At 39.2% G+C, this 25,027-nt stretch overlaps 1 protein-coding gene across 4 annotated transcripts in view; it reads right to left on the bottom strand.

The window, feature by feature from the left end:
* The window catches only part of MPP7 (membrane palmitoylated protein 7), a 254,323-nt gene that overhangs the window by 133,172 nt on the left and 96,124 nt on the right, over positions 1–25,027 (bottom strand). For 3 of the 4 annotated variants that reach the window (XM_023194630.3, XM_023194629.3, XM_023194632.3), the window contains one exon: positions 12,787–12,905. In XM_023194630.3, coding sequence (XP_023050398.1) covers positions 12,787–12,905 — 119 coding nt within the window. The remainder of the gene's footprint in view (positions 1–12,786; positions 12,906–25,027) is intronic. The other variant, XM_023194631.3, reaches the window with a different exon arrangement.

The following is a 25,027-nucleotide window of genomic DNA, read 5'->3' as shown; positions in this document are numbered from 1 at the left end:
CTACATTAAAAAAAAAAAAGGAAGGAAGGACATCAGAGAAAAAATAAATAAAGCAAAATATGTTATTTGTTTTATTCTTAATTGATCTAATAGATAACTGTTTAGAGTAATAATATTAGCAATGTACTGGGGGATTACATTAGCATAGGCATAAGTAAAATGAATGACAGCAATGTCATAAGAAATAGGAATTGAGAATACTCTGTTATAAGGTACCTGCACTACCTGTGAAATGACAGTGTTATCTGAAAATAGAACTAGGTCAGGCATGGTGGCTCATGCCTATAATCCCAGCACTTTGGGAGGCTAAGGCGGGAGGATCACTTGAGTCCACGAGTTCGAGACCAGCCTAAGCAACATAGCAAAACCCTGTCTCTACAAAAAATAGAAAAAAAAAAAAAGTTAACTGGGCACGGTGGCACATGCCTGTAGTTCCAGGTACTCTTCCAGCTACTTGGGAAGTTGAGAGGTGAGAGGAATACTTGAGCCCGGGAAATCAGGGCTGTGATGAGCCAAGATAATACTACTGCACTCCAGCCAGCGAGACAGAACAAGACCCTGTCTCAAAAAAGCAAACAAACCTGTATTTGTTGTAAATGTGTGTTGCTAACTGTAAGACAAGCACAAAAAGAAAAAAAAATTAAGTATAATTGATATGATAAAAGAAGAGAGTAAATGGAATAATATAAAACGGTCAACTAAAAACAGAGAAGGAAGGAAAAGACAGGATAATTAAAATCTTAAAAAATAACAAGTGCAGTGAACAGAAATCAGTTGTAAACATGGTAAATCTTAACCAACTATATCAATAGACCCTTCAAATGTGAATGGTCTAAATATACCAATTAAAAAGCAGAGACTGTCAGAATGGATAAAAAGGAAGACCCACCTCCCAACTATATGTTGTCTATAAAAAACTCACATTGAATATAAAGATACAGACAAATGAAAAGAAAAAAACAGAGAAAGATACACTAACATTAACCCAAAAAAGATGGAGTACATATGTCAATTTCCAACACGGCAAATTGGCAGAACTAGAAAAATTATCAAAGATAAAGGTATTACATAATGAAAAGGGCATCAATTCCCCCAAAAAGACATAACAATCCTAAATGTGTATGCACCTAACAAGCAAGTATCAAAATACATAAAGCAAAACTGATAAAACTGCAGAGAAATTCACAAAGTCACTATTATACTTGGAACCTCAATACCCGCTATCAGTCCGTAATTGACAGATCCAGCAGGCAAAAAAAAAAAAAAAAAAAAAAAAGTCAGTAAGGAGACAGTTGAACTGAGCAGCACCATTTACCAACTAAATCTAACTGACATTTATGGAATAGTTTATCCAGTTACGGCAGTATACACACTCTTCTCAAGCTCACATAGACCATTCGACAAGATAGACCACATCCTGGGTCATTAAACACAACTTAAATCTAAACGAACAAAAACCATATAGCATATGTTTTCAGACTACATGGAATTAAACTAGAAATCAGTAACAGAAAGACAGCAGGAAAATCTCTAAATATTTGGAAATCAGACAACATTTTAAATAACACATGGGTCAAAGAAGAATTCTCAAGAATATTTTAAATTAAGTGAAAATGAAAATACAACTTACTAAAACTTGTGAGATGCTGCAAAAGCAGTGGTTAGAATTTATAGCATTGAAAGAATACATTCAAAAGAAAGAAAAATCTAAAATTGATAATCTAACTTTGTAACCTTTGGAAACCAGGAAAAGAAGAGCTAGTAGAGGCCGGGCACGGTGGCTCAAGCCTGTAATCCCAGCACGTTGGGAGGCTGAGGCGGGCGGATCACGAGGTCAGGAGATTGAGACCATCCTGGATTGAGACCAACATGGTGAAACCCCGTCTCTACTAAAAAAATACAAAAAACTAGCCGGGCGAGGTGGCGGGCGCCTGTAGTCCCAGCTACTTGGGAGGCTGAGGCAGGAGAATGGCGTAAACCCGGGAGGCGGAGCTTGCAGTGAGCTGAGATCCGGCCACTACACTGCAGCCTGGGTGACAGAGCGAGACTCCGTCTCAAAAAAAAAAAAAAAAAAAAGAAGAGCTAGTAGAAGAAAAGAAACCAGACAATGAGAGCAAAAATCAACGAAACTGGAACACGAAAACAACAGAGAAAAATCAACAAAATCAAAATCAAGTTCTTTTAAATGATTAATAAAATTGATAAATCTATAGCAAGGGAAAAAAGAGACAAGATATAAATTACAAATATCAGAAATGAAAGAGGAGTCAACAGTACTGATGTCAAGGACAATAAAGAATCGGATGAACAATTCTATGCCCTCAAATCTGATGTTAGATGATATACACAATTCCTTGAAAGACAATAGTAACAAAAACTCACAAAAGGAGAAACACAAATCTGAATAAGCCTATATTTATGAAAGAAATTGAATCAGTAACTGGTTAACTTACAAAACAGCAAACACCAGGTCCAGATGGCTTCACTGGTGAATTCTACAAAACACTTAAGGGAGAAAGTATACCAATTCTCTGCAATCTCTTCTAGAAAGAAAAGGAAAACAGCAAGCAGAGTACACTTCCTACCTCATTCTATGAGGCCAGCATTATCTTATTATCAAAACCAGGCAAAGACATGACAAGGAAGGAGAATTACAGACTAACCATTCTTATAAACAGAGATGCAAAAAAACTCAACAAAATATTAATAATCTGAACCCAACAACAGATCAAATTAATTACATACAGATGGAGCATCCCAAATCCAAAAACCTGAAATCCAAAATGCTCTGAAATCTGAAATGCTCCAAAATCTGATACTTTTTGAGTGCTGACATGGACATGATGCTCAATGAAATGCTCACCAGAGCACTTTGGGATTCTGGACTTTCAAAGCAGGGATGCTTAACTAGTTAAGAATCTGCAAATATTCCAAAATTCAAAACAATCTAAAATCTAAAACACGTCTTTCAGATCCCAAGCCTTTTGGATAAGGAATCCTCAACCAATACCACGACCAAGTAAGATTCATTCCAGGTCTGCAAAATCTAGTTAAACATTCATAAGTAAATTACTGTAATCAATCACATCAATATGCTAAACAAGAAAATCATATGATCACATCAATAGAAGCAAAAATATTTTTTAAGGCTGGGAGCAGTGGCTCACGCCTATAATCCCAGCACTTTGGGAAGCCAAGGCAGGTGGATAACCTGAGGTCAGGAGTTCAAGATCAGCCTGACCAACATTTAGTAGAGAATCTACTGTCTCTACTAAATGACCAACATTTAGTAGAGAATCCCTGTCTCTACTAAAAATACAAAAATTAGCCAGGCATGGTGGCGCATGCCTGTAATCCCAGCTACTTGAGAGGCTGAGGCACAAGAATTGCGTGAACCCCAGAGTCAGCTTGAGTGACAAAGTGAGACTCTGTCTTAAAAAATAAAATAAAATAAATAAATCAGTACCCATTCACAATAAAAACTCTGAGCAAACCAGAAATAGAAAGAACTTTCTCAACTTGACAAAGAACATGTATAAAATACCTACAGCTAAAATCATACTTAATGATGAGAAACTAGATTATTTTCCCTAAGATCAGTATAAAGAAAAGATGCCTTTTCACCACAGCTATTCAACACTACATGAGAATTCCTAGCTAATGCTATAAGACAAAAAAAGATATATACAGATTGAGAACAAACAAACAGTCTTTGTTTACAGATGAGATAAGTATCTATGTAGAAAATCCCAAAGAATCAACAACAGCAGCAAAACACCTTTGGCCACAAGTAAACGATTATAGCAAGGATGCCGAATAGAAGCTTAATATCCAAAAATCAATTGCTTTCCTGTATACCAGTGCTGAACAGCTGAAACTTGAAATTAAAAATATAATACCACTCCAAAGCCATAGTACCAAAAATAATAAAACATTTAGGTATAAATCTAACAAAATATAGTGTGTAGAGAATCTAAATAAGGAAAACACAGACTCTGGTAAAAGAAATCAAAGAAGATCTCAATAAACTGAGGAATATTCCATGTTCATGGTCAGGAATACACAATGTTACTAAGATGTCATCTCTTCACAAATTGAGCTATATATAGAATACACAGTCCCAATCAAAATCGCAGCAGATTATTTTCTGGACATGACAAACTGATTATAAAGTTTATATGACAAGGCAAAAGATTCAGAATAGTCAACACAATATCAAAAAAGAACTAAGTCTGAGGGCTGATGCTACCCTACTTCAAAACTAACTATAAAGCTAAGGTAATCAAGACAGCATGTGTTGATGAAAGAATAAACAAATAGATAATGGAATATAGTAGCCCAAAAATAGACCCACATAAATAAAAGCTAATCTTTGACAAAGGAGTAAAGGCAATTCAACAGAAAAAGAATGGTCTTTTCAACAACTGATGCTAAAACAATTGGATATTCATATGCAGACATTTTAATCTAGACACAGAACTCAAGGTAGACAATATAGCTAAATGTAAACACAAAACTGTAAAACTTCTAGGAGATAACACGAGAATATCTAAGTGACCTTGGGTTTGACAATGAGTTTTGGGTTTTTTTTTTTTTTGAGACTCGCTCTGTCACCCAGACTGGAGTGCAGTGGCACCATCCCAGCTCACTGCAAGCTCTGCCTCCTGGGTTGACGCCATTCTCCTGCCTCAGCCCCCTGAGTAGCTGGGACTACAGGCGACCACCACCACGCCCGGCTAATTTTTTGTATTTTTAGTGGAGACGAGGTTTCACAGTATTAGCCAGGATGGTCTCCATCTCCTGACCTTGTGATCTTCCTACCTCGGCCTCCCAAAGTGCTGGGATTATAGGCATGAGCCACCACACCTGGCCGGCAGTTTCTTAAAAAGCTAAAGATAGTCTTACCACATGATTCAGCAATTGTGCTCCTTGATATTTATCCAAATATGTTGTAAACTTACATCTACACCAAAACCTGCACACAAATGTTTGTAGAATGTTTACCTGTAACTGCTCAAAACTGGAAGCAATGACCATGCTCTTCAAAAGGTTAATGGAAAAACAAACTATGGTGCTTATCTACAACTGAATCCTATTCAGCGATACAAAGTAAAGAAATGAGCTATGTTGCCATGAGAAGACTTGATGGAGCCCTAAATGCTTATTAGTAGGTAAAAGAAGCCAATCTGAAAAGGCTACAGACTGTATGATTCCAACGATATGACCTTCTGGAAAAGGCAAAACTATTCAGACAATAAAACTATCAGTGATTGCTGAGCTGCAGAAGGAGGTCAGGTGAAGCACAGGAGATTTGGAAAGATAAAACTATTCTTCATGACAATGTAATAATAGATACAAGACATAATGCATTTGTCAAAACCTAGAACTATACAACACAACGAATAAACCTTAATGTAGACAATGGAGTTCAGTTAATAATAATGTATCAACCAATATTGGTTTGTTAATTGACAAATGTACCATGCCAATGCAAGAGGTAAATAATAAGAGAAACTGGGAAGGGGAGAAGGGGGATATGGGAGCTATCTGTACCATCTGCTCAATTTTTCTGTAAATCTAAAACAGTTCTACAAAGTTTATTAATTAAAAAGAATCCAATGGGAGAAATAACGGGCAAAGGATCCAGTTGGACATTTCTCCAAAGAAGACATACAAGTAGCCAATAAGCACATGAAAAGATGGTTAGCATTATTTAGACTTTTAGAAAAGGAAAATCAAAATCACAATGAGATATCACTTCATACCCACCAGGATAGTAAAAATCAAAAAGTCAGATAAAAACAAGTGTTAATGAAGATATAGAGAAATCAGAACCCTTATACACTGCTGGCAGGAATATAAAATGGTTCAGCCACTTAGGAAAAAAGTCTAACGGGTCTTCATAAAAACTTAAAGAGTTACCATTTAACCCAGCAATTCCTCTCCTAGATACATACCCAGGAGAAGTGATAATATACATCTACACAATAACTTATACACAAATGTTCTTAGTAGCATCACCATAACAGCCAATAGGCAGAGACAATCCAAATGTCCATCCATGGATGAAAGGATGAACGAAGTGTGATATATCCATATAATGTTATTCAGTCATAAAAAGGAATTAAGTGCTGATACCTGCTATAATTTGGGTGAGCCTTGAAAACATTAAGCTAAGTGACAGAAGCCAGTTTCAAAAAAGCCATGGATAATGCTATTTAAATGAAATGTCCAGAATAGGCAAATACACAGAGACAGAAAGTGGATTAGCAGTTGTTTAGGGATGGGATGGGAGAGAGAATGCAAGGATTGAAGAGTGATGGCTGGGGTGAAGGATTTCTTTTTGAGGTGATAAAAAGGTTCTAAAATTGATTGTGGGGACAGGAAAAGAACAAAATAAATAAAAATCAATAAAATTGATTTTGGCAATGGTTGCACAACCCTGTGAATGTACTAAAAACCACTAAATTGTACATTTTAGTTGGGTGATTGGACGGTAGGTGAAATATACATCTCAATAAATCTGTTCCCAAAAGAATGTTACCTTCTAAACATTGATGACTCCCAAATAGAGTTGCCAGATTTCAGTAGTGAAAACACAAATATTGCATGGTTCACACTTATAACAAAGACTATTCATTGCATATCTGAAATTCAACTGTAACAGGATGTCCCATATTTTATCCAGCAGCCCTACTCCCAAATCTATTCTCTCCAATCTAGAACATAATTATCCTCAGTTCAATATTCACGTATCCAGGCCAGGCACGGTGGCTCACGCCTGTAATCCCAGCACTTTGGAAGGCCGAAGCGGGTGGATCATCTGAGGTCAGGAGTTCGAAATCACCCTGGTCAACATGGTAGAACCCCGTCTCTACTAAAAGTACAAAAATTTGCCAGGTGTGGTGGCGGGCGCCTGTAATCCCAGCTACATGGGAGGCTGAGGCAGGAGAATCCTGCTACATGGGAGGCGGAGGCTGCAGTGAGCCAAGGTCACACCGCTGCACTCCAGCCTGGGTGACAGAGTGACACTCCATCTCAAAAAAAAAAAAAAAAGATTCACATATCCAATAGGTGCTCTATTTGACTACGCCCCAGATATCAAACAAACATAACCACAACTAAAATTACCTCTCAACTCCTCTGAGGAGATGGTCAAAATATGTAAGAACAGGTACCTGGTATCTTTCAGCTTATACAGGTCTCCTGGTGCCCTCTTCCAACCCCCAATGGCCTGGCATAAACAATAGCTGGTGGTGGCTTACAACAGGAGAGTTTCATATTTTAATGAACAGCCCACAGGCAGGTGAGGCTCTTCCAACACTTTGCCAATATCATCTCTGACTTGGGAATCTCATGTCCCATCCAATCTTCACAGTTTACCTCTAAAAGAAACCGGGAGGCGGAGCTTGCAGTGAGCTGAGATCTGGCCACTGCACTCCAGCCTGGGCGACAGAGCGAGACTCCATCTCAAAAAAAAAAAGAAAAGAAAAAAGAAAAACCTGATATCTTCACTCTTCTCTCTTAAAACCCTTCCATGAAATGGTTCCCACTCTCTTAGAAGAAAGTCCATTCACCTTCTGTCGTTTACAAAGCCATTCAATAGGTCACTGTTCATCTCTCCTGCCACCCTCCGCTGCCCACAGCCTTCCTGGTGTCACAGATCAGCCAAAACAATCTGTCGACCTCCATCCTAAAGATGGACCGCTCGCTCTTGCCTCCAGGTGTTTGCATCTATTACTCCTTCTGCCTGACATCCCATGCCCTGATCCATCCCATAAACTCTAACCTGAGAAACTCCCTTTTTTTTTTTTTCTTGAGATGGAATGTTACTCTGTCGCCCAGGCTAGAGTGCAGTGGCACAATCTTGGCTCACTGCAACCTCTGCCTCCCAGGTTCAAGCAATTCTCATGCCTCAGCCTCCCAAGTAGCTGGGATTACAGGATGTGCCACCATGCCTGGCTAATTTTACTAGTTTTTAGTAGAGATAGGGTTTCACCATGTTGGCCAGGCTGGTCTCGAACTGCTGACCTCAAGTGATCCACCTGCCTCAGCCTCTCAAAGTGCTGGGATTACAGGCATGAGCCACCACACCCAGTCTAACCTGAGCAACTCCTATTCCAAATGCAGGTTCTAGCTTAAGATACCAAATCCTCCATGAACCGCCCCCCCTGAGGCCAGTATTGAGTGAGGTACCTTGTGTCTCTCCTAAAAAGTTCCAAATGAGACCTACCTTAGAATACTGTAATCATCCATCCCTTCATTTATAAACTCTCTGGGAGATTGGAGCCCCTACAGGCAAGGGATTGTGCCCACCAAGTTGGACATCTTAGCCCTAGTAGTCCATATAGCAACTGGCATAGAGTACGTACTCCACAAATAATATCAATCAGTCCATCAAAACTCAAAGTTAAATAGATGCTTGAGGTGATGGATACCCCATTTACCTTGACGTGATTATTACACATTATATGCTGGTATCAAAATTATTGTATACTCCATAAAAATATAGACCTACTTTGTAACCCCCAAAATTAAAAAATATGCAAAGTTAAAACAATGTAACCAGATGTTACAGGGGTCTGAGTATTTATCATTACTTGTATAAGGCTGAAATCACAGAAACACATACAATAATTCAATCATATGAGGAAAATTATCTGGAAAATATCAATTTGGGTTTGTTGAAATACTTTAATATACCAAAGAGAATAAAATTCAGATTGCTACATTTTTTTCCTCCTGTTCCCAAATATACACACAATTATTTTAAAGGGTAGGGGAAAACATAACACAACTATTTAAAATGTACTAACAATTCCATATTCTTATCCTAGAAATCTAACATAGTTGTGAGTTAAAAACAAAGATTTCTGGAGGAAACAGAACTACAGCCTTATTTAAAAGAAACATAGGCCGGGCGCAGTGGCTCACACCTATAGTCCCAACACTTTGAGAGGCCGAGGCAGGTGGATCCCTTGAGGTCAGGATTCAAGACCAGCGTGGTCAACATGATGAAACCCTACCTCTACCAAAAATACAAAAATTAGCCAGGCCTGGTGACAGGTGGCTATAGTCCCAGCTACTTAGAAGGCTGAGGCACGAGAATAACTTGAACCTAGGAGGCAGAGGTTGCAGAGAGCCAAGATTGCACCATTACACTCCAGCCTGAGTGACAGAGCAAAACTCTGTCTCAAAGAATTAAAAAAAAAAAAAAGAAAGAAAGAAAGATAGTATTTAAGCAAGTTTTTATGCCATATCTTGTTTTAAAATGAACTTAAACCGGATTACAAAAACACACACAAACATAACTAAAATAAAAATAAAATGTATAATAAGGAAAGAGATCTCAATAAGAAAAAAGAACCCACAAGAATAGAAACTAAATCAAGAAATGAGGTTGAGATACAAAATATATGGTCCTGGATATTTGCAAGAGATGGGTCCTGGATGAACCATTCCCTAGTTTATGTGAATTCTGATATCCTTCTATTCCCACCCTCATAAACAATGTATTTCCATCCCACAGATAAAGTGTATTTGTCAGTTTTCACGCTGCTGATAAAGACATACCTGAGACTGGGTAATTTACAAAGAAAAAGAGGTTTAACGGACTCACAGTTCCATGCGGCTGGGGAAGCCTCACAATCACGGCAGAGGCAAAAGGCACATCTTACATCGTGGTAGGCAAGAGAAGATGAAATCCAAGCAAAAGCGGTTTCCCCTTATAAAACCATCAGATCTTGTGAGACTTATTCACTACCATGAGAAGAGTATGAGGGAAACCACCCCCATGATTCAATTATCTCCCGTGGGATCCCTCCCACAACATATAAATTAAGGGAGCTACAATTCAAGATGAGATTTGGGTGGGGACACAGCTAAACCATATCAATATGAGACTTCCCAGGCATTCTCTCAGTATCATCTTCCCCTGATACTTCTAAAGCCTCATGCTCACCGTTTTTATTGTTCTTCAACTTTTCTATTTAGGAGTTTTTCTTTTCAAAAGCATCCTCAGCTAACACCCTAGAGGATCACCATATTTCCTTTTTAGTGACAAGTTCACAGCCTACATATACCTGCCCTGTAGCCCAATACCCCAAGGTGGCTGAACCTGTCACAGAGACTGTATTACCCAAACTTCCTCTTTATAAGTATATTTTTCCCTAGTCCAAAGAGGTGTATGTATTTAAAATTGTGTTTTGATTTACAGCCTGCCCCCAAACTTTTTTTTTAAGAGACAGGGTCTCTGTTATCCAGACTAGAGCACAGTAGTGTGATCTCAGCTCACTGCAGCCTTGACTTCCCAGGCTCATGCGATCCTCCCACATCGGCCTCTTGAGTGGCTAGGACTGCAGTCATACCACACTATGCCTGGCTAATTTTTATTTTTTTTATATTTTAATTTTTTTTAGAGAGAGGGTCTTGCTATGCTGCCCAGGCTGGTCTTGAACTCGTGGCCTGGGATTACAGTTGTGAACCACTGCACTCAGCCCATTTAAACACACACACACACACACACACACACACGATAACAACTATGAAAATTCTGTGCTAGAATAAAATCAAGTTTTGTGTTCACTCAGTTCTAAATCACATCCTAACAGCTTCAACTGCAGGCAGAAGAGCATAAAACCAAAGCAATTTTGATTCACTCTACCACAAATCTTTTCAAACGAATTCCTTCAGCTCTACCAAGATCTACATACAAAAGCTGAAGCCTTCTATTCCTTCAAGCTTAAATAGACACGCTTGGAATACAGCTAAGCGGTTTGTTCCAGCTGTTTAAATCTCCAGTCCCAGGAGCCCACCTCCTGAAAGTATTGTAGACTTTACATACTTGAAAACGAATAGAATGGGTCAGTCAAAGGACACACTTGAGGTCTGTCTCTGATAAAAGTTGGGGGTGGGAGGAACTATTAAGACATTGAGAATGTACTAGAGGTATGTAATAAAACGAATTTTGAAAATACATTTTATAGCAATTACTGGAAAACATTTAGAATAGTACATGTGTTATTGTGCTATCTAAATACTAGCAACATGAGCTTATTTGCTCCACTGTTTTTATGAAATCAGATATCAATACCCTCTGCTATGCTTTCTAACCACTTAGTATTGACATATACTTTGAAAAACAGCCTCAGCTTAAAACTCAAGCCAGTGTAACTAAGAATTTGTTTTATGCATTAGTTTCATTCTTTTAATAGAAATAACAACCATCTCTGTAGTTCCTTTTTGATCCTTAGCATGCTATGATAATTAAGTTTTTCCTCAATACTTAATAATGCCTACTTAAATTTGCCTAACCCCATTATATAACTACCAAAAAACTCAGATCTTCGCTATTTTATTTGAAACTCACAAACAACCTTGTAAACAGATAGTATAAGTTTAATTTTATAGGTAAGGAAACTGAGATAGTAGCTATGTTGTAAATACATACAAAGGAATATGCATCCATTGTTTGGAGGCATGCCTATTTAATGATTAAAGGATGATGATGCCATCTCAAATTTATTTTATTCCTTCTATCAAAAGGTCAACTCAATCTAAATAAACCCATAGCTATCCAACTTCCATACATTCAACATAAAAATATTTGTATGATTGTATTACCAAGTCACAAATGTCATCAGTCATAATCCCAAGACCATGCCTAGTAAACCCCCAGAGGGCAACTATTAGTTAGAGCACAAGGATGCCTTGGAAATTACATTGTTATGAAAAAATAAAGAAATGAACAAATAAACGTAGTCTTTAAATGTACTGCCAGGGAAATGCCACATACCAAATACCAACACTTCCATTTCTTAAGAATTGTCACTGCTGGAAGTACACAAATTGCAGTAAGTTCGACAAGAAAAAATATACAGGAATCCTGTTCTGTAAAGCAATTGCAGCTCAGAAGCTGCTCATTTTCGAACACTCTGTATCAATTAAAAGCCTCTTATCATGACAGGCAACCATAAGAAATTTAGCTGAATTTAAAAAATATAGGTCCGGTTATCATTGAGGCGCTGGTTTCTACCTCCTCACAAACTCCAGAAAAGACTCTAAATTTCTTTCAGCTTGAGTTAGATGAGAGAAAATGCAATTCATATTTCCAGAAGCACAAGTGGCATATTTTCCAGTAAGCTTCTTGTTCTCATTTTACTATTTTAGGAGTTCTGATCACTCCCAATGTTGCTGTATGGCCAGACCCGATTTCTGCTGGCTGATCATTTTCATGGCATGATGCTTTACTAAAACTGTCTCCAAAAACTGTTTTTACTCACATTCGGCTTCAGTGTATTTATATACAAAATACCACTTCAATGGAGTGCTGCCAATAAAAGAAACAGCTTACTAGAATTTCAGTTGACTTTGTTAAAGGAAATTATTTTAAATTAATGTGGCTACTGAACTGCTGCCATCCTTGACCTCAGAAAATAGATTCCTTCTAATTTTTGCTGTGAACATTTATTTAAGTTAAATTCCAGCTCATGAATGTTGACCGTAAAAGAGTCTAAACCTTCCTGCTACTATTTCATATTCTTTCTCTAAACAAGGGGGTGACCACATGGTTGCTACATTAGTATACAGAGCCAGCTCACCGCCATTAAGTGAAATCATCTATGTATTTTTGGTAGAATCTTTAACAACTTCCACGCCCGTCGGTGAATGGAACAAGGCTGTTTTGTTTTCAGAGAGCAACAATTTGATCTCTGGTTTACTTGGTGGTGCCCCAAATATTTTTCCATATGCTTTTCGCAAAGAGAATCTGACATCAGCACGGTTTACCTTTACCAATGAATGCAGGCTTTTTTCACCAAACATATCCCAGAGGAAGGTCAGGTCTTCCTGGCTATCCACATGTGGCTGCAGCTGGGCTGGCAGAGCAGCCAACAGCTCATACAGACCTATAAAATGAAAATAAAACACAAAGTGTAATCTTAGAGTGATCTCATTAATTTCGCCTAAGGTGTGTGTAAATGACAGCTGGAACATACCAATTTTACTGGATTTGTATTCCGGACCATCAAGCTAAACACTTCTCTGAAGAACCAAAGGGGAATTTTCTGGTTTTTGAATTTCAAAGCAGTGGTATGTATTAACAGACTCGTTTTTACCTCTCACAGTTGTCAACATTCTACAGCCATCCAAGTTTACATAACCCGAGACAGAAAATGTGTACAGGTTTTCAGAAAAAGAAGAAAACGCATACATTCCTTTCCTTAATCATTATTACATTTCCCTCAATCTAAGCCAAAGAGTGAAATGAGTCATGAATAGGAAAAACTTCCTTAGAAGAACAGAAAATTGATAGGGTGGCCCATTAAAGGGGTTTTGTAGTGTCCAGATGGTTCCTAATAACATATAGTTTCAAAAATACTTGCATTATCTAACATCCAAAAGAAAGTCCTACAAAGTACGGGAAAAGAAATCATACATGGCTCTGCATTACTATAGTCAATTTAAAAAAAAAAAAAAAAGCTACGTAAAACTTGGTATACAACTGGGGGATGTACAGTTTATGTAATACCCTCTGAAAGAGTTAAAGTAACAGATGCAGCTTACTACTCATGGAGTCCTCACTAGACACTTCCCAGGGGCAGACAGTAGTGCAGTGTTCCACGGTAGCGTGCTACATAAACCATCCATCTCCATCACAGCCCGTAACACTCCTGTCCAAGAAATGTTGCAACAGTGCCTGCCCGAGACTCTTTAGGGAGGTGACCTGGCAGGAGTCAATATCAACTCATAGCACATGTTTCATTTTCCAGTGGGATTACATGAGGTAAAAAGGACAAAATTCCTTTTATTTCTTGTCTGCTGTCTACAAAAACACCAAGACCTCCTGGGACCTACAACACATGGGACTGTTGTTATTTTTGGTCTGAATAAGTGCTGCTGTTCATCACGGGGACAGTTTTACAAGAGATTTAACTAGCAAGGAATAGTAAATTACGGGCTGATGATTCGTATATCTATTATCTTCCTGAAGCATGCTGATTCTGTTTATCAGTGATAACTCACAACCAAAGGCATTAGGTACCACGTTGAAAGTTAAGATACGTAACTTGGGAGATCTGATTAAATTTAAACATTCCTGGGGCCTTATTTGGCAAAAATAAAAATAAAAATAAAAATCTAAAACACTCTTAAAAAAAAAAACCTTCTCTCAATTACATTCTGAAGTATTCTTGGTGTTTTACATCTATTCCCTTAAGATTCTGGCATTCTGCCTACAACAACTGTTATTTACAATTTAGTAAAATTATTTGTAAGGTATCTCAACCTAACTTAATCTGTAATAATATAGGTCTCATTATACACATGAAAGTAATCAACAATGGCCAAGATCAGTGGTCAAGGTCGGAAGTCAAAATGTGAAATTATGTAAAGAGACAGTGGAATTTCATTATTTTATTATTGATTTGAGGAGCTGTAAAAATAATTACCTATCCCTTGGTAATGTGACTTACAGTTTAAGGAGACTAATTCAACTATGATATAATTTACATGATAAAAGTTGTCAGGAGGATTAAATGACTCAATACCTTAGAACAGTCCCTGTCACATAAAAAGTACTCAATATGTTTCATATGAGACTCGGTAATTTTCAGTCATTGTCATTATTAATTATTACTGTTATTAATCATATAGCTACTGAAAAAGCAAAAGTGTGGATCAAACAGAGCTAGATTCAAACTCAAAGTCTATACTTAGAGCATTTCACATAATTTAACCGAGCCTTGTTTCCCTCACGTGTTTAAAAAGAAATAGTAACCTATAAGTGTGGTAAAATTGCATAGCATGGCCAGGCACAATGGCTCACGCCTATAATCCCAGCACCTTGGAAGGCCAAGGCAGGTGGATGACTTAAGGTCAGGAGTTCAAGACCAGCCTGGCTAACATGGTGAAACCCCATCTCTACCAAAAATATAAAAAGTAGCCCAGCATGGTGGCACACGCCTGTAATTCCAGCTACTCAGGAGGCTGTGGCAGGAGAATCACCTGAACCCCGGAGGTGGAGGTTGGAGTGAGCTGAGACCACACCATTGGACTACAGCTTGAGCAACAGAGAAAGTGGGTGAGGGGTACATGGGATCATAACATGAATCTACAATTATCTCAAAATAAAATGCTAATACAAAAAAAAATATGACAAACACGGTTGTTGTAAGAATTCGATAGAGCAATGCATATGGCAGCGTTTAGCCCTGTGGCTGGTACGGAGTAGGCACTCCTTTGCTTAACATGTCTTCTTCTAGAATGAAAATGTCATTTCAATTCAATGGTTCAAAGTCAAAACAATAGCTTAGCTATATATTGCAATTGGATACAATACCATACTCAGAAATAAAACCACACTAGTCTTTTACATATGGAAAGTGTTAACTTTACCCAAGTACTGCTTACATTTTGTGGGAATAAGCCATATTTAAGTTTTTATAAAAAATAATTTTTCTGTTAGCAGAAGCTCATAAACCAGAGTTTTCTGGTTTTTACTAGTTTTATGCAATCCTAACTAATATGCCACCATAGTTTGGCACTCTAGCGACAAGAGCTGTCCCTTTCCTTCAACTACCACATCTGGTAACCATGACCACAGCAAGAAAAGACAGGATAGTGCCAACCAGAAATTAAAGACATGATTAAAGGAGCTACCAGGCCAGAGCTGTGTGTAGTCTCCATGAAGGTAAGTAATACAGATAACTACTTCCACTCAAATGAATTATATGGGCCTTAGAAACCGTCTCTGGCCATGCATAAAATGGGGCCTGTGTTTTAACATGTTTTTTAAAATACTCCTATAGTCAGTTCCTAAAGTTCTAATGGTGAAGAATTTTGTGAAATCCAAATGGTTTGGGTCGTGGAGATTCAAAGGGCAAATGATGAGAGTTTAGATAGCAGGAGATATTTTTTAAGAATTTACCTAAATCTACTTGGTCTCTGAGCAACAACTGAGACAATGAGATACCTTACACTCTTTAGTTATTCAAACTCATTGATTCCGGTAAACATTTATGGTAGCCATGAATGAAACACTCCTCAAGGCTCTAAAGATTTAAGAAAAATCAGTCACGGCGCCTGTCCTCAGGAGTTTGCAGTGCAGTAGACAAGCATAGACAGGTCTATTAGTAAGTCCAGGACAAGGTTTGAGTGTTGAGGCAATGGCAAGGGAAGTGGTCAATTCCTGCAAATGAGGAAGAAGACATCAGGAAAGTCTTCAGAAAAGAAGTAAACACTTGAGTTAGGTCTTTGCTATGGTTTGAATGTGTCCCCTAAAAAGCATGTATCGGAAACTTAAACCCCAATGCAAGAGTGTTGGGAGGTGGAGGCCAATGAGAGGTTATTAGGCCACGAGGGGTATGCCCTCATGGATAGATTAATGCCATTATTGTAAGACTGGGCTCATTATCTTGAGAATGGGTTCGTTATATGAAGGTGAGTCAGTCTTCTACACCATCTCTTTGCCCTTCTGCCATGGATGACGCCGCAAGAAGGCCCTCATCAGATGCTGGTTCCTTGATCTCCGACTTCCCAGCCTCCAGAACTGTGAGCCAATAAAATTCTGATCATTACAAATTGCCTAGTCTGTGGTATTCTGTTATAGCAGTACAAAACTGACTAAGACCCTCTTTAAAGGCAAAGTTCCTAAGAATCAACATTTACTGAGTTCTTATATTCAGAGTACTATGCTTGTCACTGGAGATACAACTTACAGAACATACAACTCTCTGCCCCCAGAAGTCTTATCATCTTAGATGACGCAGAATATGCCCCAACATAAAGCAATCGTATATATAAGGCTCTCCTATTTGCCCAAGAAAAGATCCAAAACACATTTTCTTCCAAATAAATATATGAACATTTAGTGTGACAATGAAATACATATCTAATTATTAACATCTGTTTATGTCTAATTAATAATTCAAATATCTAATTGGTTTTTACAGATGTTGATAAAATGCTCATGCCTGATTCTAAAATTTAAATTGCAGTTTAGTTAGGAACACATACCTTAAATTACCTATGAGGTAAAATATATTAATTTAGATATTTAGTTTGGGCCCTACTTGCATATTTCATGAAACTGTTTTATTTGTTTACAATAATTTTATAAATAATTTAAATTTCAGAGTTAAAATATATCATTTTCATTTCTAAATAAGCTGCTTAAGATGTAGTATATTTTTGATTATTTGTGAGATAGTGTCATGGGAAATCTACATAAAACTGATCAGTTTTTTATTTGTTCTGTAACTGTATAGTTTTTATCTCTACAACAGAACCACTAAGCTACTCTTTAGTATCTTTAACATTTGCAAATGTGAGGTCACAACCTTTCCCTAAGGAATAATAATTAAATCTGGCTTAAACTTCTTTGCAACCTTTTTTTCTCCCATTGTCTTGATGAATAGTGTCCTTTTTTAAAAAACAATTCTGTCAGGTGGCCTCTAAAACTATACCCCAAAATTTTGAATTTAGGTTATATGAGAACAATCTGCCTTTTCCATTCAACATATTTTTGCGTAAGTGAAATAACAGAAAGTTACCTATAGGAGATTTTGTAAGAACTTGAATATAAAGCAGCTCTCTCTTCTCTGAGAATTTTAAGGAGGAAAAAAATCTCACCTTATATTTGGGTACATGCAATAGATACTGTCAAATACACAGGTGAAGCATTTCAATAAAATTATTTCATAAAATTTTCCAGTAGATAAAAAGCAATATTTTTTAATTTGCATATTTTGTAACTGAAAAAAAAGCACCACAGCAAAACTAAAATATGTCAAGGGTCAGTTGATTGATAAGTACAAGAACTGTAATAATTTAAAGATGAGAGCAATCAATGCAGGTCAGAAAAGGTTATATTGGGGGCTGGGTGCAGTGGCTCACTCCTCTCAGCACTTTGGGAGGCCAAGGCAGACGGACTGCTTGAGTTAGAGACCAACCTGGGCAACATAGTGAGATTCTGTCTATATAAAAAATTTAAGAAATTAGCCAGGCATGGTGGTGCACACTTGTAGTCCAGATATTCAGGAGGCTGAGGCAGGAGAATTACTTGAGCCCAGGAGGTAAAGGCTGCAGTTAACTATAATCACACCACTTTACTCCAGCCTGGACATGAAAGTGAGATCCCATCTCAAAAAAAAAAACATATATATATGATAAAGAAAAGAAAGAAAAAGAAAAGGCTATACTGGAACTTGCAGGACTTGAGCTAGGATCTGAAGAAGGAAAACAGAATCTGGAAGGGTACATTCTAGGTTGGAGAACACCCAAGTTAGAAAGGCAGTTATAATCACATAAATCTATAGATTTTTAAGTGCACTAAATTTCCATAAAACTGAAGAAAACACTAGTGATTAATCAAACCCTAATTTCTGCCTTTTATGTTTGCATCAGTGATGGTCCAACCTGGAGACAGGAGCTCTGCAGTAATTTGAACAGAGAAGCTTAATATAAATAATTATTACTTATAACAGGGGCTTACTGTAAAGTCAGAAAGAACTCTAAATACCACCTAGGACTGAAGGAGATTTTTTCTGTTATCCAAGGAGAAAACAACCTTGGAAGAGGACTCCCTCCCCAAGGCTAAGACTCAGAGCTCACAGGAGAATGTGTGCTTGCAGCTCACAAGATGGTTGGGCTCCTTGGGCCAAAGCTTCTCCACTATCACTGGGCAGGCAAGAAACACCCATCTCCAGGATGCAAGTGGACAAAAAATTGTGCCTGGGACTAGCAAGCAGCAAATACTTCTCCAGTATACAGATGATTTGAGGCTGGCAGGCAGGAAACCATTTTTAGTCCTGGTGTAGCAGGACTAAAAAGCCAGAAATATCCGGGGGGTGTATAAAACAGTGACAGGAACTGTCAAGCAAACAACCCCTCCAGTACACAGGCAGGGTGAGGCTAGCAAGTTGACCTCTGGGATGCCCACAAGACTCACTGGGAGTCTGTCCACGGACATGTCACTAAAACTCAGAGGATAAGTACCATTGGATACTCCCACAAATGCTGTTAGAAATCCTATGAAAGGAGGAAGAAAAAGCAAATAAGAAAACACGAGAAAAAGGAAGAGAGGCATCCTCCTCCTCTTGCATTGTCCCATCCAGTGCCCTCTTCTGACAAAACTTAACATCAGGCCAGCAGCAAAAGAAATACTCGAAGGGCCTAGCTCTATCTTCATAGAGCAGGCAAGGAAGTATGAATTTGGAGCTAAGAGACAACAAAATGATAACTGGCTCAATCTTCTATATAGAGATTTATGTGTGTACATATGAGGCTGATACAGTTTAGCCATGTGTCCCCTCTAAGTCTCATGTTGAACTGCAATCTCAAATTGGGACCTGGTGGAAGGTGACTGGATCATGGGGGTGTATCCCTCACGGCTTGGGGCTGTCCTCAAGAGAGTGAGTGAGTTGCAGTGAGATCTGTTTAAAAGTGTGTGGCACCTCCCCCCACTCATTTCCTTTGCCCCTATTTTCACCATGTGATATACCTGCTCCCCATTCACCTTCCACCATTACTGTAAGCTTCCTGAGGCCTCCTCAGAAGCAGATGTCAGCTCCATGCTTCCTGTACAGCCTGCAGAACCATGAGCCAATTATACTTCTTTTCTTTATAAATCGCCCAGTTGCAAGTATTCCTCTAGAGCAATGCAAAGTACGACCCAACATGGAGGCCGAGGCAGGAAGATGGCTTGAGGCCAGGATTCTGGGACAAGCCTGGGCAACTTAGAACCAACACTACGAAAGAAAATTTTTAAGTTAGCTGAGCATGGTGGTGTATGCGTCTATAGTACTAGCTACTTGGGAGGCTGAGGAGGGAGGATCCTTTGAGCCCAGGAGTTCAAGGCTGCAGTGAGCTATGACTGCACCACTGCACTCCAGCCTGAGTGACAGAATAAAATCCTATCTCAAAAAATTTAAAAAAAAAAAAAAAAGTAGTATTTGTGTGTATCTTTCTAGGGGAGAGGAATATCGTCTTTCTGCTCTGTTTTCAGTGTTCCTTCTGTTATTTGGCACTGGAGATACAATGGAAAAATATTTAACTAGTGATTAGTGAAAGTAAATGTTTTTCTAATATAGATTTGAAAGGGAAATACTATTGCATCAAAGGCTTGTATTAACAATGTTTGCATGTCTTAACAATATGCTAAGCCTGACCCCAATAGCTCAGTTGCAGCACTGAGCCAAAGTTCTAAGTTCAACAAATGACAAATGAACAGTTTTGAGAGGGTTAATTTTATGTTAATTTGACTGGGCTAAGAGATGTCCAGATGGTTGGTAAGACATTATTTCTGGGTGTGTCTGCGAGGATGTTTCTGAAAGAGATTATCCTTTGAATTGGTAGACTCAAGAAAGAAGATCTACTCTCACCAACACAGGCAGCATCAGCCGATTTCACTGAGGGTCCAAATAGATCCAAAAGGCAGAGGAAGGGCAAATTCCCCCTCTCCCTTATTGAGCTGGGACACCCATTTTCTCCTGCCCTCACACATTAGGCTTCCTGGTTCTTGGGCCTTTGTGCTTTGATACTTACTTATACTGCAGCCCTTTCCCTTTTACCCCACAATCTTGGTTCTCAGGCCTTCAGACTCAGACTGAGTTATGCCACCAGCTTTCCTGGTTCTCCAGGTTGCAGATGGCAGATCACGGGACTTCTTGACCTCCATAATCACGTGAGTGAATTCCCATAATAAATCTCCTATAAACACACACACCTATATAGTCAGTTGGTACAAAAGTAATCGCGGTTTTTACTATAATGTCAAAAACTGCAATTACGTTTGCACCAACCTAATATATACCTATCTCTGGGTGTGTACGTATGTGTGTGTATGGATGTATATTATATTATAATATCTCCTATTGGTTTTGTTTATTTGGAGAACCCAAACACAGCTCTTGTCTGTCAAAAAAGCACTCTCTTAATTTCAACTTCCTCATAAATATATGAAACTTAGAAGGTCAAGATAGATTGTGGTTTTCCAAAATTAAGAATACATAAAACCCCTAAGCATGGAAAAACAATACAAAGTACATAGTGGGCAAAAATTTCAGGGGCTAAGAAAGGTGCTTAAAATTAAAGGAACTAATTGCAAAGACACATAAAGATGTTTTGAGATTTTTAAACAGGTTATCAAAGCCTGCTCTATGGAAAGTAAATGTTGTAACCTATTTCCCTTTCCAGAGGAATTTTACATGGCAAATTTTGGCTGTATGAAATCATAAAAAGTAATGTACTAATGAGAATGCTTTCAGTACAATATAAATACCTCACTCCGTGAGCCAGCTCATTAAGCCATCTCATATGTAAGACCATAATCTTAATTTAACTACACTGACTTATTTATTTGATGGGATTTAAATGTGCTATAGCTGGCTTCCCTCTAGCCACGCTATACTAAACGATAAGTACATGTGTCACTTACTTTTTGTTAAAGATAAAAACTATATGCTTTGAGATCACTGAGTTTTTTAATTGGACCTAAATAATATGCTGTGGTCATCTTCCTGAACCCATGCTACATTGCAGGAGAAACATAAGTCACTGTCTCACTGTCTTTTTTTTTTTTTTTTTTAGATGAGGTCTCGCTCTGTCACTCAGGCTAGAGTGCAGTGGGCATGGTTACGCTCCCTGCAACCTTGAACCCCTGGGCTCAAGGGACTCTCTCACCTCAGCCTCCCTAGTGGCTGGGACTATAGGAGTATGCCACTGCACCTAGTATCATTGTCCTTACAGATAAAGGACTATGTGCTTTTCCCCTCTAACAACTTACAATCAGAGTATGTTCTTGGGGCTTTAGTAGCCCTGGGCAACACACTGAGACGCCCGGCCCAGAATACTTTTAACTGAGGAAGACGACTTTTAGATACTTTGATGCTTTGAGCAACTTCAAGTTGTCTTGCAGTATATTTTTTACCATATATATATAGAGAGAGAGAGAGAGAGAATTACTGTAAAACTAAAGTCATGTTTTCTATCAGAATATTATCTGTATATAAGATATATATAAGTAACAGGCAGGTGAGTTGACCAAGGACTGGGGAAGGTAGACAACCTGACCTATCCCATAAGGAAATGTAATCATGTTGAGTAAACAATTCACCCAAAGTTATAATTCATTAATCAGAAGATAATTACAAGCTGTCATCATCTTGAATTAATAAGATTGCATTATCAAGAGTATACAAACCACTAGAATACATCAGAATACTTTTTTTTTTTTTTTTTGAGACGGAGTCTGGCTCTGTTGCCCGGGCTGGAGTGCAGTGGCCGGATCTCAGCTCACTGCAAGCTCCGCCTCCCAGGTTCACGCCATTCTCCTGCCTCAGCCTCCCGAGTAGCTGGGATTACAGGCGCCCGCCACCTCGCCTGGCTAGTTCTTTGTATTTTTTAGTAGAGACAGGGTTTCACTGTGTTAGCCAGGATGGTCTCGATCTCCTGACCTCGTGATCCACCCGTCTCGGCCTCCCAAAGTGCTGGGATTACAGGCTTGAGCCACCGCGCCCGGCCCAGAATACTTTTAACTGAGGAAGACGACAGGCAAGGAGTCCCATATGACAGGAGCAGAGGGAGCAAGAGGAAGAGGGGATATAAGGAAGGAAATGGGAGCCCAGATCACACAGGGCCTGGGAGGGCAAACACCGGAAGGAGCTTCACTTTTACTTTTGAGTGAAAGAGCCACTGCAGAGTTTTGTGTAAAGGAGTGATCAGATCTGACTTACATTACAAAAGCATCAGTCAGCCAGGCGCAGTGGCTCATCTATAATCCCAGCACTGTGGGAGGCTAAGGTAGGAGGATCAAGTGAGCCCAGGAGATCCAGGCTGTAGTGAGCCATGACTGCACCTCTGCTCTCTGGCCTGGGCAACAGAATCAGACCCTGTCTCAAAAATAATAATAATAAATGAATGAATGAATGCATCACTCTGGCTGCTGAATTGAGAACAGATGGCAGGAAGCCAAGGGCCGAGGCAGACAACTATATGGGAAGATCAAACACAGAAATCCAGGGCAGAAGGTGAGGGTGGCTTGGGCCCATGCAGCAGCCAGGGGAAGTTGTGAGAACTACACAAGTTTAGGTGGATTTTGAAGGAAGAGCTAAATATGAATTTCTGTCTGACTGAATGAGGGATATGGAAAAAAGAATCAAACATGACTCCAAGAGTTTTTGAAGTTGCCATCACCTATAATGGGGAAGTTCAGCCTTAGACACACTGAATTTGGAATGTCGACTGGATACCAGTGGAGATGCGGTGGGCAGCTAAATATGGGGTCAGCAGTTCACCAGACTGCTCTGGGCTGAAAACTTAACCCCTGGGAATCACTGGCACATGATTTGTACTTAAAGCCACGAGGTAAAATGAGATCCCCAGGAGCATGAGTGTAGACACAGAAGAGGAGGCAGTGACTGCGCCCTAAGGTCTCCAAAGTTAGGTGATGCAGAAGAGAGGAGGGACCAGCAGCTACTTGGAGGGCTGTAATCTCACGTCCTGGAAAGACAGTGTCAAGGAAGAATGAACCATCCACCGTGTAAACGCCAATGATAAGCAAGTACAACGAGGCCTCAGAACTAAGCGTTGGATTTAGCAGTGCGCAGGGTACTGACTACCTTTGGCAGAGTGACAATGTAGAAGACTGAATGAGGATCACTAAAATATGGGAAGACAGAGGAGAGAGCAAATACAGACAACTCTTAGAAGGAGCTGGGTTTGGTTTTTTTCCTAGAGATAGGGTCTTGCTCTGCCACCGAGTCTGTAGTGCAGTGCCATGATCGGAGTTCAGTGCAGCCTTGACCTCCCGGGCTCAGGTAACCCTCCTGCCTTAACCTCCCGAGTAGCTGAGACGACAGGCATGCACCCCTACACGTGACTAATTTTTAATTTTTTTTGTTTGTAACAACAGGGTCTCGATGTTGCCCTAGGCTGGTCTCAAACTCCTAAACTCAATCAATCCTCCCACCATAACCTTCAGAAGACTTGGTTCAACAGAGAATTGATCTTTGTATGGAAAGGAGGTAAAGAAGTTTTAGCTGAAGCTCTATCATTCAGTAGATGCGAAGGAACAGGGTCAAGTGCACAGGTGGATTAAATCCAAGAGGGCAGCTCCTCTATGGTCCCAGGGAGGAAGGCAGGCAGCAGATGCCCCATGTAGGGCAAATGTGGTTGAGGGAACACATGGTAATTCCTGAAGATTGCTTCACTATTTTCAGTAAACTAAGAAACAAGATTTCATACTGACAGTGAGGACCTGGAAGAAAGTGTTTGCATTTAAAAGAGAGGGTTGGGCCGGCTGCGGTGGCTCACGCCTGTAATCCCAGCACTTTGGGAGGCCGAGGCGGGCAGATCAAGAGGTCAGGAGTTCAAGACCAGCCTGACCAACACGGTGAAACCCTATGTCTATTAAAAATACAAAAAAAATTAGCCGGGTGTGGTGGCACATGCCTGTAATCCCAGCTACTCAGGAGGCCGAAGTAGGAGAATTGCTTGAACCTGGGAGGTGGAGGCTGCAGTAAGCCCAGATCATGCCATTGCACTCCAACCTGGGCGACAGAGTGAGACTCTGTCTCAAAAAAAGAAAGAGAGAGACAGAGAGAGAGAAGGTTGGTCAGAGCCCTCTGGGTTTCTCAGAGGGAATGAAGGAACCCGGGAAGTCATACATTGGTATACATTGTTGGCAATACGAAAACTGAAAGCTGACATTCTCTTTGACCCTGAAATTCACTCATTCATTACTGCTCTAGGTGGCCAAGAGAGGCTTCCATAGTAGGATTCATATCTAACTGTTATCAAAGTTTAATCTGGAAGAAAAACCAAAAGGAACAGGAGACAATTATTTTCGTTTTTGCCACATATATTTCTGCACTGCTTGAGTTTTTACCGGATAGAAATCAGTTTTACAAATTTCCAAATTGCATTTTTGTGTAATAATCTGCTGTAAACCTTGTTTTCAGCAGGATAGTTCACAACTTCTCCTCAAATTCTATTCCAGCCACAGTGAATTGTTATTTGCTGTACCCTGAAA

The sequence above is a fragment of the Piliocolobus tephrosceles genome, chromosome 9, assembly GCF_002776525.5.
Source record: "Piliocolobus tephrosceles isolate RC106 chromosome 9, ASM277652v3, whole genome shotgun sequence".
Taxonomy (NCBI): Eukaryota; Metazoa; Chordata; class Mammalia; order Primates; family Cercopithecidae; genus Piliocolobus; species Piliocolobus tephrosceles.
This window is presented reverse-complemented; position numbering and strand designations above follow the sequence as displayed.